At 36.5% G+C, this 16734-nt stretch overlaps 2 protein-coding genes across 2 annotated transcripts; both read right to left on the bottom strand.

Annotated features, from left to right (window-relative positions):
* Window positions 1–4428: 4428 nt before the first annotated feature.
* On the bottom strand, window positions 4429–8568 carry LOC128246799 (uncharacterized). Its single transcript, XM_052965243.1, has one exon. It carries the CDS (start codon window positions 8552–8554, stop codon window positions 5558–5560), a length of 2997 nt encoding a protein of 998 aa, XP_052821203.1. The 5' UTR covers window positions 8555–8568; the 3' UTR covers window positions 4429–5557.
* A 4475-nt stretch (window positions 8569–13043) lies between these two features.
* Window positions 13044–16444, bottom strand: LOC128246798 (uncharacterized). Its single transcript, XM_052965242.1, has one exon. The coding sequence runs from the start codon at window positions 16321–16323 to the stop codon at window positions 13327–13329; it is 2997 nt and encodes a 998-aa protein (XP_052821202.1). The 5' UTR covers window positions 16324–16444; the 3' UTR covers window positions 13044–13326.
* Between the last annotated feature and the right edge of the window lie 290 nt (window positions 16445–16734).

Raw genomic sequence — 16734 nt, 5'->3', positions numbered from 1 at the left:
AAGTAACTTAAGCTGGTTACGTTTAAGAACTTTTGGGAAATAGGGATCAGAACAGTGTTAAACGATGTCTTGATACAATACATGTTATTTATTTCACTATTTTTAAAATAAAAAAATGGAATATTATGTACCGCTTTTTATACCATAAATGACCTCATGTTAAAACGTCAGGGTGTTTTTTTATTTCTAGCGGCCATCTTGGACGCCATCTTGGATTCTCTGAGACCGTACTTTTAGTAAAACTGAAATGTTAGTTCCATAATCCCCACACCCTTACAAAACATACTGATATATATATATAAACGTCACTTTTATCTGCCGTATATCGGTTGAGTGCTCTTCAACTTCATTAGCTAAACTATACAGCACTACGCACTATCAAAACATCATCTACACTAATCTTGTTCACTTTCACATTAATCAAGTTGAACTCCGAACGGCAAATCGACAAATAGAACAATAAGACGACATTCATTGACTACATTAATACCTATAAATACTTATTAACCAAGCTGTTTAGTCAGTTATACAGCTTGTTTTAAATGTGTTAAATGTGAACTACAGTTCTTGATAACTAAACTACAAACAATTGCACATTTTTCATTCAAAGTGTATATATGTTATTATCATTTATATAAACACGTATTTCCAAAGTGACACCAGTTACTAAATTATTGATCATTGACATTAACCTTGACATAAAATTATCATACTCGAATAAACGTTGTCCTTGACAAAATTAGAATTCAAGTATCCCCACAGCCATCAGTTGTCCCTCATATGTGTTTATTATTCGACCCGGGAGATGATTGCAAAGCAGATAAAAAGAAATGTAAACATAAAAAACAAATGATAGTTTGCTTAATTGCTTGTTGAACGGCGTTATCTTGACTACTTGCGGTAAGCGCTACTATACATGTTATGTTTGTCAAGCTGTATTGGCTAAATATGAATATTATACATGTACAGCTAAATATGAGTATTATACATTTAAAGTTTAGATATTAGGTTAATAATATTGAACATTTATCAGGGTTTCTTAAAATCAGGAATAATCCTAAAATTAGGATTGAGACCTCTTAACTTCAGTCTATTGTACAGTTGTGAAAAATGTCTTTGCTCTGACATAAGCATAAAAAAACAGAAGGTAGTACGTTTAAATGGGTATAAATGTCCCTATACCTTATTTGGGTATGAATATCCTAAAGTCAAACTGAGCCCCGGCTGTTTATTTCAGGATTGACAATCGTTAGCTGTAAGAATCCCCGATTAAGCCAGCACTCGCAGAGGTTGTAGCGGCTTAAGACATAGATGGAACAGGCAATCCCGGTTCGAGTCCGAATTTTGGAAATGTGTATTCTATTACAGTATGAGTGTGTAATTTATATTGTTTATTTAAAAAAAAAAATCAATTACAATAATTCTTTATACATTCTGCAAAAAATAAAACCTTGAAAGCAATATCGACCTCCGACATTGTCGATTTTACTTATCACCACTTGGCATAATAAATCATGTTCGGCAATTTGAATCCAGATGATATTTTACTGAATAGTTAAGTTACATGTGTATTGTTCGCATGAGGTACGCAAGAAAAATATATAATAAAATAATAAACGATATCTTGTAATGTGATAAGCGCGATATATTTTACGCAAAAATAGCAACGAAACCCGATGTTTTGAGTATACGTTATTTGCCTATCGGATCACGTTCAAAGTTGTTTTACAACATTCCCCGGTTATCTGTTTAGTGCAGTCGTCAGCGACTTGCTTCTCACCAAAACGGACTGGGTTCGATTCCAGACGCTAGCGTATGTTAGTATGGTTTGTGGCTTCAAGTTCTGTCAAATTCCTATTAGTTAAGTTTGTCACAGTCCGATTAATAGTGTGCCGCTTTCCATATTAGCAAATTGTCTCTCTTTTACAACTCTAACTTGTGTAGGAAGAGATCATAGTTTCCTAATTCGAAATTGCAAGTGAGACGTTTGAAAGATTGGTGATTAGGCTTAGATATGTTTAGTGAACAGAACACCGGGCAATGATAGCGCATGGGTTGTTCCTAGATAGACTCCCCAACGCCACTTACTTTAACAATATTGCTATTTGAGATCATGAATAGGTCGATAGTGGAACAGGACGTTTCTGTAAAATGAGTTGGGGACGAGATGAGTTGTACTAGTCGGTATTGGTGCTTGATATTTGAAAGTGTGTAGGCAGACCGAAGATTGTGTAAATCGAGATTGAAATTGCCAGTAATACAAATATTTGTTATACCAGTGTCAATTGCCATTCCAATAAAAGTTTCAATATAAAAAGGACTGAAGATTTAGAATTAGTGGGTCTGTATCAAGGAGTATCTTACGGTGTTTTATATGCATTTTAACCCAAATGCTTTTAAAAGTGGTAAGTTTGAGGTCATGTCTACGTATTGCTGGTATGCTGTGAGTAACGTTCACGAGGATGCCTCCATGATTTTCAGACCTATCTTTTCTGAATGAAAGGTCTCTGAACGTCATAGTGAAGTTAAGAGACACTTGGCTATAGAGAGTTTCTGTAACATCTGAGTGTATTGTCGAGTTACCTAAATTTACCGGGCCTGGATTAGGATGTGCATCGCCGCAACATAGGATAATTAAAGTTAACCGAGTGAGAAATGCAAATGTGTTGAAATTTCAAAGTCCTTTAAAGGATTGCTGTAGTATATAAAACAGGTCTACTCGTATTCTGTAGGTACCTATATTAATACTCATGTAATACCATCATCGTACGGTAACCAATGGGAGTCCACAAAAAATGAGCGAATCAGTCGCATGAAAAAGAGTGAAAGAGGGAGAAAGAATAGAAATGGGAGGTGGGAGAAAGTAAACGTGGTTCGTATTTGATATAAGTATGAGGGTATGAGAAAAGATCCCGAGGACCATGTCTATGACAAGCTATCTGTATGAATATAGCAATTATATTTATTTCCCACATATCGCATGAAATTTATGTCTATAGGAATACGAGAGAATTTGAAGGTAAGGTGCTCATTGGTCAGTCTTGCACGAGGATTTCATGCTATAAGTGTAAAGTTGTTATGTGGTCATTCTACCAATCGACTTCACGCTGAATACATCTTTTATTTTACAAATACATGAACACGTGATTTTTGTGCAGTCAGGATGACTGATGAAAATAGCATTTTATATAGTTTAGAGAACATCATTTCAAGTAAATTAGAAACTTTTGAAAAGCGCGTTCGGACAATCAACATGTGTCGCAGACACAGCTGTGTTCTATCCAGGAAAATTTGGCAAGAAATGCGTCTTTTTCTTTCCGAAATAAGGGAAACGAAGAGCAGCACAAGGTCAATGCTCAAGTATTAAGCAATATGAAAGATGCCAAGGGTTTCTTTCAGGATTCTTTGACGAACAATTCCGCAGATCCCGTTGTTGATGCACACCAGAAAATATCAGAGGGTATTGACATTTAAAAAATCATATACAAAGGCTCATTAAGTTAGCTGATTTCTAAGGCAGTGGTTGGAGGGTTGTTCAGGAATATGAAGCGTACCTGTTAGCTGAAGACGCGGACGGCGTAAAGAAAAAAATATAAAGCCCATGTGAAAGCGAACCAAAAGTTGTGTCAGGAGAGACAGTCCCGGTGGCGTCACTTTGCTCCATACACAGGGCCCACACCCGGCAACACCAACGCTCGGGCGGGAGCTAAGTCATCGATTCCAGTTGTCGGTGGCGGCACGCAGACGAGGCGTCCGCGACTATGTTTTTATGGCGGGCGCTCAGGACATTGGAGGGCCAAGTACACGGCTCTTATGCCCGGCGATGAAGTCGCTACATTACAACAAATAAGATAAGTAAAGCTTTGTTGCTTCCAGTAGTAGACAACTTTAGAAAATTGAAATATGTAGATTCAGTTGAAACACCGGTCGGTAGATTGAATTCATGTTATGAGCATTGGAAATATGTTGATTCTAGTGAATATTTTTTTATGTTGTTCGGAATGGCTAAAAATTGCAATTAAGAGATGTTCCAAAATCTGTATTTTAAAAAAATAATAATAATAAGTCTGCAAGGGACAATCAGGCATTTGTTAGTAGTGAAATTGATTTTTTTTAAAAAGGGCTGTGTTTCTGAAATAAGTGAGCCTTTTTCTGTAGTAAATCCGTTGCCAGTTAAGTACGGAAATAAGGGTAAGCCAAGACTTGTACTCGATTGTCGTCATATAAATCCAGATGTATTCAAGTACAAATTTTGTTTTTAATATCAATCAGTAGGACAACGAATATTTCGCGATTATTTATTTGCATTTGACATTCGGGATGCTTACCATCATATAATGATCTTTCCTGAACATAGAACGTTTTTAGGATTCTGTTGAAAGACAGGGAAGAAAGTTTTTTATGTTTACAATGTGTTGGCTTTTGGAATTTCTACAGCTGCTGTTCTGGCGATCAAATTTAAACGCATTGACTTGTGGGAAATTAGAAGCTGAACCTGTAATTAAGGGGCCAAGTCAAGTTGAGCAGGTCGTCCTTTATTGTGACGACAGTGGATTTGGAGGGTATTTAGAGGACATAGATAACAAAGGCGTTGTGATAGTACTGGTCTGAAACTGAAAATGGTTATGGTTCCACTTGGAGAGAGCTGGAGGTTGTTCATATAGTTTTGAATAGCTCAATCGATTGTCTGGACGGGCATAAGGTCACAATTAATACAGATAACCGAAATGTCACTAGTATTTAAAGATGGTAACAGAAAACCTATTAATTAAACGAAAATTATTTAAGTGTAAAATAGGCAAATCTATTTTAGGCAAAATTTGCTTTTACAAGGCTGCTTGGCTAGGTTTCTATTTGTTCTATATTATCCATGCATGTTGTTATCATGATTTGGACGAAATTATTAATGAAGCTTTTTTATAAACTAAACTTATCCATACGGTAGCAATACAAAAACAGCCGTGTTGTTTAACGAACTCCAATATAAGATGGGGCAAATCCAGTTCATTCAAATCCGGTTGATGAAATGGATTTAACTACTAGAACATAATTTACGTAATGTCATTACAATACAAATGTGTAAGATGTGCATCACCTGTTATAATAACTAGTAATTCTGAAACTTGGAAAAGTGTTAGAAAGTATAAAGTGTATAAAGTTGAACAGTTTACGTTAATCTTAATCATTAAAGCACAGCAAGTAAAACAATGCATTTTATGTGATAATGATTTCAGAGCAACATCGACGAAATAATTTAAACGTAGCTATGGTTAATAATATTCTAGATCCGTACAAATAATATATTTAGCAAGGCTTGTATCCGTACTGACACACGTCCTTTAGGTATCTGAATGTCTTAAGAAAATTGTTCCGCCGTATGTCCATGGGTTGTACAGATGATTGTCTCGTTTAAGACCTCGACACGCAAAAGCTAGTTCACGTCGGGTTGGGGTGAGACTCATTTATATGTATCTTTGAGCCCTTTTCACCCAGTTCACTTTCGCTTTATAATTCATACTGTTGTTTGACATTTGATATCAGTCGGGCGAACTGGGAACTATACCAAGCTTTTGGACATCTCAACTAGGTCTGCAGGAGTCTCCAAATGCTCAAGAAAATATATCAGACACTTTATGAATGCTGATATAACATGGACCGGTCGTCCTGGAAGTTTTGTTGCCTCCATGCCAAGTAGAAAATATTCTGGAAGATATTTTTTCTCTGCAACAATTGCATTGATTCTTTTAAAAATATTAAGCGTCCAATATTTTGCTTCCGTTAGCTCTTCGTGTGTTGGAACTCTCTGGTCAAATATGTCACAGGAAAGCACAGACCTGTTCCAATTATCAGATTGCATTTCTTCAGGTGAAAATTCCATTCTAGCCCCACGTGATTCTAGCTCATGAAACAGTCCGGTTTTTATGCTGTAACTAGTAAGAACCTTCGTGACGAGGAACATGATGCATAGTTTACCATTTTGTTTAAGGCCATCCACTGGAGTTCCTTCCCTTAGACCCAAATCCATTGCAGGGTCGAACAAAATACTAGGACAAAGCATCCGTAAACTTTTTGCTATCTTATATCCTAGTTTTGCTGTAAATGGCAAATATTTCATTGCCGCATGCTCCACTTGAGAGATAGAAACTTTAAACAACAGATTCTCGGCGTTTAGGAACGCAGTCATATCTTTAATTACATCATCGGGATGCATTTTATTTTCTACGTACCGCTTTGCATCTTTCATCATTAAGTAGCATCCGATCGATCGGGCTGTTTCTGTATCCACAACTGTAGTGTTATCATTCCAATGTGAAGGCAGCCAGTCAGCAACTCTGAAGACAGGTGCTATATCAACACTGACGTCTTGTCGTTTCAGAAAAGGTCCATACCAGACCAAATTAACCTGTCCGATATTGAAACACTCTCCATCAACATTTGTTGTACCCCAAAACGAGTAATAAGAATTGTTTGTCCATAGATCTTTCTTATTTAAGGACTTTTCCAAATATTTATGAAAAAGATTACTAGTTTCCCTACGTTTGAGATACCCATTTTCATCGACCAGTTCCACTATGCCATTGGTTGTAAATATCTCCAGGTTAGTAACCTTTAAATTAACAAAGCCTGACAAGTTTTTGTCAGTCTTTTCTTCCAAATGGAGATATTGTCGTAGCTTGAATAAGTCAAATACTAAATCAAATTCATCACAGCTGCCTATTTTTGTTCCTTCAGTAGTACTACCGCCAAATAACACCTTGCATTCAAACATTGGATTTATTTTTGCAATTTCCCTTGCTGCCATTTCTGCTAAATCGTATAATTTCTGACGCATTAGCTTCGCATTCTCTTCGAAAAGATTTGATTTCTGGGTATTTTGTTTTAAAGCTGCTGTACAATTCTGCAACACAGCCCTCCTTTTGTGTACACATATATGGGATCGTTTTAACCAGGAATCAATATTCATGATAAAAACATCATCTGGCTCAGGTTGAGACTCCTGTTGGAATTCTTGTTTTACATCAACATGTTGCCAGTGACAGCACCTAAGGTCAAACAAGCCGAATCGAATATCCGACACCCCTGACTCATTGGCAGTATATTCATCACATTGCCCCGCTCCGAGTAGTTTCAAAGCCTGTCCGTCATCTATTATTTTAGCAAGATCTTTGGCAGTTCGATCGTGTTTGTCTTTAACATCAGGCAACGCCCCAAACGAGAAAAGAACTTCAATGGCCGTGTTGTTACGAAGAGATACAGCATGGTGTAAAGGAGTAGCGCCATGATTGTCAACAACGTTGATATCGCCACCATGTTGCATGAGACAGATGATCATCTCCTTTACAAATACGTGTTCGTCTATGGTCACGTTATGTGTGCTTAAATGCAATGGAGTCATTCCGAATTTATCAGCCATGTTTACATGACTGTAATGTTTAACAAGTTCTTCGAGAAGTATGATATTGCTGTTTTTGACTGAGTCATGCAACAGGCTTCGATCATAAAGAGTATCCTTATTTTCATAACTATCACATTCAGCCAATACTCTACGAACAAAGTAATGGTATGACGTTCTAAATATTGCATCGTCGGGTTTGTAGTGCCGCTGGGTTAAACAAACCAGTGCTGTTTCTCCTCGGAAGTTTGGTATATTAACGTTGGCTCCGCATTCAACCATTGCTTCGAAGAAAAGTACACACCACTGAGGTATTGATTTTCCCTTGTATTCTGACATTGACCAGGAAAACCTATGGAACCAAAAGTCTATTGGTGTTACTGTTGTTCCGGAATGAGCTAAATTAATGTCGGCTTTGTATTTATGAAGCAATTTTAATTTTTCAAAGTAACTGGTACCCAATTCATCTGCATTTACCATGTTTTCCATATCCATGTTTAAATCTATATTGTCTTCATGTTCCTTTACAATGTTCTCCCTATCGCAAATCACACGTGTATTCGTGTATCTCGTGTTTGTTTCTCTGCCTGGCATTTTCCCAATTCGACTATTTCTCCCTCTGTATTTAGAGTCAGATCCCGTCGAAGACATTAGTTCATCTTGAGTTTCGTCAATATGTTCATGACTTTCATCTTCTGTGCTGTCACTGATGTCTTCCCACATCATACTTTCAAGCTCAAATCCTTCGTCAAAACCATCCCACGCTTTGTCAATAAGCTCATGTAGCACTGTCGATCCCTTCTTATCCCTGGCGTCTGGATCCGCTCCCCAGTCAAGAAGAAGTTTTACAACTTCTGTATCTACTTGTCCGTCCATAGACATATGAAGAGCTGTTGCGGAAATTGAATTGTCTTCTTCAACGTTCACTCTATTTATGTCCCCTTCCTTTAGAGTTGATTTTAATAATTCCAACACTTGCAGTTTGCTGTTGAAGCAAGCACAATGCAAAGCCATATGGCCTGTTTCTGGACGTTTGGTAACAGCCGTAAAGCCTTTAATAATTCCATGTTTAACCACGTTCAAATCATCATCAAGTATTGCGTCAAATATTGCACCAATGTCCAAACCAAGCAACTCATTTCCTCTTCTTTCGGTTTCCATTTTGTTTTAAAGCTCAAGAATCGATAGGAGATTTTACGTGTTATCTAACGCGATGAGCTTAAAATAGCTAGCATTTACAATTAAGTTCATTTGATACGTAGATAAGCGCTGTGTAACTTTTCTAGTAGCTATCTGTTAATACTCAAATGAAATCCTATAAATATCGCTTTGTAATGTAGTATCGATTCACATTATACTGTTATCAAGCGATGTAATTTCTATTGCTTAATTCAACGAATATCAACTTCTACGCACAGGTAAAGAAGGTAGCTTATCAAAAAAAATTCTCCAATTTCTGATCACTGTGCGCAAGAGTGTATCGTATTTAACGAGGTGTATTTTAAAGATCATCTAATTCTTAAAATTATTTTTCAATTAGTCATACACTTTCTAAGCTGAAATTATTCTAAAACCCTAACAACAACAAAATAAGTGATGATGATGATAATAATAATAATAATAATAATAATAATAGTCATTATCATCATCATCATCATCATCATCATCATCATCATCATCATCATCATCATTATCATGGCCATAATGGAAGATAAGCGTTATTTGTAGAAAAAAACACAGTAGATTGCACGCTTAAAAGACGACCCCCGTCATATAAGTGACATATAAACATTCTCATGTACGATTTATGACCAAAAACATTACCCTTCATCACTTTCGTTTTCATGACCTTCATCACTCGATAATTGCCGTATACAATTTTTGGAAAAGACCAAACGTTCACGAATATTTATAAATATCGCTTTTATCCTCGGAAATGGACAATGAAAAAATTGAATTCAGAAGACACAAGTTACAAGGAAATGTCGGTAAGCTTGGTTTTGTTATATGAGTGCATAAGCCGCGTTCAATGTATAAGTTAATATTTAATTGATGCATAACACGTGACTGGCGGAAATCTCCGCCTGTCTACTTTGGCTCGATACGTAAACTCTAATTATCTTTTTTCAGAAGGCTACTGAAACAAAAAATATGATAGTTTGGGTGTTGAAAATAAATCACTCGAATTTAGTACCACTGTAGACAACCCGTTTATGGGGATGAAATCAAGTATAATTAATGAAAGAATCAGGCTAAGGGCGCAAAATAATGTTAAAAAATAACTTTTAGGAGCGTGTGATTTTGTATAGGTGCTCTAAATCATTAAACAATAATCCATCGTTGATAAAATATAATCATTGAAAAAATGTTTGTTCGTGTCAATATAGGCAGTATACTCTGAGCTTTGAAGATAAAAAGGCAGTTATGCTACGAGTGTTATTGTGGAAGCGTCTTCTACGGTCGAGCTACATATACGCAAAATACGCAGATGCGTAGCTATATGTTTTGAAATAATGAAACAAAACCAATTAAATAATGTAAGGAAAACAAATCCATCATAATTGCTTTTATTTTCATACAACTTTTAATTTCATGAAAATTAATTGTTTGTTTCATATGTCAAAAAAAGATAAATATCTGTAAACATATTGTTCATACGATAACGTCAATCTTTCCAAAAAACAGCCTACGCTCAATGGCAGGTTCATATTGCACTTTTAGACATTTTTGTATGTAACGTGTACTCATGGTACCATTTGTGTTGACTCATAACTTTTAAGATGATAAAAAGATTCTAGTTCCCTACTGATTTAATGTTCACCTCATCCAGCCAACACGCGTATCTCATTTTTCAGCCTCGCCGACTGAAGGTCATGGTCATCGTTCAAGGTAACATAATTGTGTGTCTGCCCCAAAAAAGTCCTAAAGCTTTTGAATGTTTTTCTCAAACTTTGGTCGATCAGGTGCAGGTGCATAAGTTTAAGGTCAAGGTCAACATTTTAGGACAGCAGCCAAATGTATAAAACTGGAATAATACTGATTCTTAGGTTTGGTCAAACCTAACCAAAATGATAACATAATAATAACTATTGACCAATATAGCTATTAAAATTTGCAATTTGGCAAAATGATAACAACATAGCCAAGGTTTATTTAACTGGCTGCCGATTCCTAGCAAACATACGACATCTTTTGGTTAACTTCGGAGTTTTGACGTTGTAGGGACTTATAATATATGTCATGTGTTTCCGGTCCGGATAGAAAAATCCCACCCTAGGGCAATTGCTTTGCCGGGTAACGATGATTGCCGAGTACAGCGTGCCAGAGACTCGGTTTTTTCTATCCGGACCATACACATGTGATTCATATCTATTTCTAGCATACCTTGAATTACTTTATTTGTGAAAGAAAATCACATAAAAAAAGCGCATTTTTGTTCATTTCACCTAAAAGCGCGTGCGATAATGTTTACTGACGTCATAATTTTATTCACTGTATAAGTTTAGAATTTCCTTCAATATGGCGTCTTTTAAGGGTTATTTTGTTATAAAAAGTATTGCGTCTACACTAATCGTGTTCACTTTCACATAAATCAAAATGAAATCCGAACGGAAAATCGTCAAACAGGACAATTTACAAGACAACACACACTGACTACATCAATAGCTATCAATACTAATTAACCAAGCTATTTACTCAGTTATACAGCTTGTTTTGAAAGTGTTACTGAACTATAGTTCTTGATAACTAAACTACAAACAATTGAACATATTTCATTCAAAGTGTCACCTTAATATATGTAATTATCATTCATATAAACACGTAAATGTATTCCCAAAGTGGCATCAGTTACTAACTTATTGATCATTGACTTTATCCTTGACATAAAATTATCATACTTGAATAAACGTTGTCCTTGACAAAATTAGAATTTAAGTATCTCCACAGCCTTCAGTTGCCCATATTACGTGTTTATTATTCGACCCGGGAGATGTTTGCAAATCAGATAAAAAGAAATGTAAACATAAAAAACAAATGATAGTTTGTTTACACGTGTTGAACGGCGTTATCTTGACTACTTGCGGTAAGCGCTACTATACATGTTATGTTTGTCAAGCTGTATTGGCTAAATATGAATATTATACATGTACAGCTAAATATGAGTATTATACATTTAAAGTTTAGATATTAGGTTAATAATATTGAACATTTATCAGGGTTTCTTAAAATCAGGAATAATCCTAAAATTAGGGTTGAGACCTCTTTATCTTCAGTCTATTGTACAGTTGTATAAAATGTCTTTGCTAGGACATAAGAAGCAAAAACAGAAGGAAGTACATTTAAATTGATATAAATGTCCCTATACCTTATTTGGGTATGAATATCCTAAAGTCAAACTGAGCCCCGGCTGTTTTTCAGGATTGACAATCGTTATCTGTAAAAATCCCTGATTAAGCCAGCACTCGCAGAGGTTGTAGCAGCTTAAGACAACGATGGAATATCGAGGCAATGCCGGTTCAAGTCCGAATTTTGGAAACGTGTATTCTATTACAGTATGAGTGTGTAACTTTATAATATGTATTCAAAAAAAATAATTATAATTATCCTTTATACATTCTGCAAAAGATCAAACCTTTAAAACAATATAGACCTCCGACATTGTTGATTTTATTTATCACCACTGGCCTTGGCATAATAAATCATGTTCGGCAATTTGAATCAAGATGATATTTGACTGTAAAGTTAAGTAACATGTGTATTGATCACATGAGGTACACAAAAAAAGTGTATCATTACATGATAAACGATATCTTGTAATGTGATAAGCGCGATATATTTTACGCAAAAATAGCAACAAAACCTGATATTATGAGTATACGTTATTTGCCTATCGGATCACGTTCAAAGTTGTTTTAAAACATTCCCCGGTTATCCGTTTAGTCCAGTCGTCAGCGACTTGCTTCTCACCAAAGCGTCTTGGGTTCGATTCCCGACACTGGCGTATGTTAATATGGTTTGTGGCTTCAAGTGCTGTCAAATTCCTATTAGTTAAGTTCGTCACAGTCTGATAATGTGCCCCTTTACATATAAGCATCCTGTCCCTCTTTAACAACTACCTGTTATTTTTAAACCCTGTCTAAAATGCTAACATACACGAATTTATCAGCATTTTAACCGTTTAAAATTAATTGCTCAATGGAAAAAAAAAGTTTATTATCAGGAAGAATGTAATATTTTTACGACATGTCTGTATTGACATTCCCCAAAATATGATAAACATACTGTTTTACAACCTGGTGAGTTATATCTGCTGGAACCAGGGACCTCCCGGAACCAGGGACCCAAATTATCGATATTAATAACGCATAACTGCCGGAATTACATGCCGGTACCACTATAGCCAGGATTGTTTTCATTTACTATTATATCGATCCCGGTCGGGACATTTGCTGATAACTGACGGGCTCGCTTAAGGACAAAGCCGGGTCATTTGAAGCCAGTACTACATATGGTTTAAATATATTACTACTAGACGGAATCGCTTACTATTCATATTGCCTATATGTTTCAAGATTATATGTCAGTCAGTGAAGCTAGATCATTATTATGTTTTCGTTTTATAGTGTTTAGAATAAACAACTCGTTATACACATTTTTATTAGCAGAATTATACAAGAGAGGAACGCAGAAATGTAACAATTGTAGACAAATGTCAAAAACATGTTGTAATTAACTACATCTTGTAACAGTGTTTACCGAATTTTAAAGATGAAACGAAACAAAATACAGACATGTAAGAACACGTAAAGTGATACGACTAAAGCACTGTGAATGTATTTGGTAGTAAAACCAGGTGCAATTTAGATGCATTCTTATCCATAAGCGATCATACTGTTGTTTGGCCTTTGTAAACTGTCCTGCGAATTGGAAACTCAAACAAGGACTCTGGTCATTTCAGCTAGGTCACCCGGTGTCTCAAAATGCTCCAGAAAATATATAAGGCACTTTAAATAAGCCGATATGACATCGACAAACTCATCCGATCGTCCAGGCAGTTTTGTTGCCTCCATGTCACGTAGAAAGTATTCCGGAAGATATTTCTTCTCTGCAACAATTGCATTTATTCTTTTGTAGATATTAAGAGCCCAAGCTTTTGCTTCTGATAGTTCCTCGTACTTTGGAACTCTCTGGTCAAACATGTCGCAGGAAAGCACAGACCTGTTCCAATCTTCAGAATGCACTTCTTCCGGTGAAAAGTTCATTGAAACTCCACGCGATTCTAGCTCATGAAACAATCCGGTTTTTATGGTGTAACTAGTAAGAATCTCCGTGACGAGGAACCTGCTGTACATTTTACCATTCTGTACAATGAATTTATCTTGAGTTTCATCGCTTAGACCAAAATCCATTGCAGTGTTGAACAAAATAATAGGACAAAGCAGTTGCAAACTTTTTGCTATCTTATATCCTAGTTTTGCTGACGATGGCAAATACTTCATTGTCGCATGCTCCACTTGAGAGATTGAGACTTTAAACAACAGATTTTCGTCGTTTGTGACCACAGTCATGCCTTCAATGTCACCATCAGAATTCGTTTTATTTTCTATGTACCGCTTTGCATCTTTCATCATTAAGTAGCATCCGATCGATCGGGCTGTTTCTGTATCCACAACTGTAGAGTTATCATTCCAATGTGAAGGCAGCCAGTCAGCAACTCTAAAGACAGGTGCTATATCAACACTGACGTCTTGTCGTTTCAGAAAAGGCCCATACCAGAACAAATTTAGCTGTCCAATATTAAAACATTCTCCTTGGGAATTTGTTGTACCCCAAAAGGAGCAATAACAAGTGTTTGACCATATGCGTTTCTCATTTAAGGACTTTTCCAAATATTTATGAAAAAGATTGCTTGTTTCCGTACGTTTCAGGTACCCATTTTCATCGACCAGTTCCTCTATGCCGTTAGTTGTAAATGTCTCCAGGTCAGTAACCTTTAAATTTACAAAGCCTGACAAGTTTTCGTCAGTCTTTTCTTCCAAATGGAGATATTGCCGTAGCTTGAATAAGTCAAATACTAAATCAAATTCATCACAGCTGCCTATTTTTGTTCCTTCAGCTGTACTGCCGCCAAATAATGCTTTGCATTCGAACAATGGATTCATTTTAGCAATTGCCTTTGTAGCCATTTCTGCTAATTGGTACATTTCCTGACGCATAATTTTCGCATCAACTTCGGATAGCTTTGCTTGCTGGGTATTTTGCTCTAGACTTGCTATACAATTCTGTAACACAGTCCTTCTATTGTGTACACATACGGGGAATTGGTTTAACCAGGAATCAAGGTTTCTGTCTACAACTTGATCCGGATCAGTTTTAGAATCCTTTTGGGCATCTTTTGTTTTCTCGTCATACTTCCTGTGACAACACATAGGGTAAAACAAGCCGAATCGAATGTCAGACACCCCTGACTCACTGGCAGTATATTCATCACAATGCGACGCTCCAAGTAATTTCAAAGTCTCCTCGTCATCAATTATTTTTGCAAGATCTTTGGAGGTCAGGCCATTTGTGTCTTTTATATCAAGCAACGCCCCAAACGAGACAAGGACTTCAATGGCCGTGTGGTTACGAAGAGATACAGCATGGTGTAAAGGTGTAGCGCCATGACTGTCAACAATGTTGATGTCGCCACCATGTTCTTTGAGACATATGACCATTTCCTTTACAAATGAACGTTCGTCTGTGGTCAGATTATGTGTACTTAAATGCAACGGAGTCATTCCAAATTTGTCAGCAATGTTGACATGGCTGTGATGTTTAACCAGTTCTTCGAGAAGTATTATATTGCTGTGCTCGACGGATTCATGCAACAGGATTCGATCATAAAGAGCATCTCTATTCTCATAACTATTACATTCAGTCAAAACTCGACGAACAAAGTCATGGTATGTTGTTCTGAAAATGGCATCGTCGGGCTTGTAGTGTCGCTGGGTTAAATACACAAGTCCTGTTTGTCCTCGGTCGTTTTTTATATTTACGTTGGCTCCGCTCTCAATCATTGCTTCGAAGAAATGAATACACCACTGAGGGATTGATTTCCCCATGTATTCTGACATTGACCAGTTAAAACTTTGGAACCAAAAGTGGATTGGTGTCATCTTTGTTCCGGAATGAGCTAAATTCATGTCGGCACCGTATTGATGAAGCAACTTTAATTTTTCAAAGTAACTGGTACCTAATTCATCAACTACGTCTGAATTTTCCATGTCCCACTTAAGATTTATACCGTATTCTTGTTTCTTTCCAATGTACTGTCTATCGTAAATCACACGTTCCTTCGTGTTTCCAATGTCTGTTCCCCTGTCTGACTGTTCTCGAATTTCACTGGAGTCAGGTCCCATCGAAGGAATTAGTTCATTGGGAGTTATGTCAATATTTTCAACACTTTCTTCTTCTGTGTTGTCGCTGTCTTCCCACATCATATTTTCAAACTTAAATCCTTCGTCAAAATCTTCCCACGCCCTGTAAATAAGCTCATGAAGCACTGTCGATCCCTTCTTATCCCTGGCGTTGGGATCCGCTCCCCATTCAAGAAGAAGTTTTACAACTTCTGTATCTACTTGTCCGTCCATACACATATGTAGAGCTGTTCCACATATTGTGTCATCCTCTTCTACATTCACTGTATTTATGTCTCCTTCCCTCAGCGTTGGTTTCAATAATTCCAACACTTGTAGTTTGCTGTTCAAACAAGCAAAATGTAAGGCCATATCGCTTGTTTCGGGACATTTGGTAACAGCTGTAAAGCCTTTACTAATTCCATGTTTAACAACATCCAAATCATTTTCAAGAATTGCTTCAAATATTGTGTTAATGTCCGAATCAAACAAATCGTTTCCTCTTCTTTCGCTTTCCATGTTGTATGGCATTCGAGAAGCGCTACATGATTGTGCGCGTTATCTAAGATGTTAAGCTTAAAATAGCACGCAAATACAGTTAAGTGCAATTATATTGCTCACGGTAAAGTAAAGAAGCGCTGTATAATTTTGCTTGTAGCTATCCATCAATGCTAAATCGATTTGCTAAAAATATCGCTTTGTAATATATTAATATCGATTCGCATTGTACTGAAGCGCTATCATCATTCATAGTAGAATGTTTTCAAGCTATGGAAATTGTATTGCTTAATTCAACAAGCAAAATGCAAGGCCATATCGCATTGTATCATGACCTTTGGTAACAGCTGTCAAGCCTTTACTAAGTCCATGCTTAACAACATCGACATCATTAACAAGTATTAAATATTGTATTAAAGGGACTGTACTATGTATGATAAAACA

The sequence above is a fragment of the Mya arenaria genome, chromosome 9 (assembly GCF_026914265.1).
Source record: "Mya arenaria isolate MELC-2E11 chromosome 9, ASM2691426v1".
NCBI lineage: Eukaryota > Metazoa > Mollusca > Bivalvia > Myida > Myidae > Mya > Mya arenaria.
Note: the sequence above shows the minus strand (reverse complement) of the source record. Positions and strands in the feature narration are given on the sequence as shown.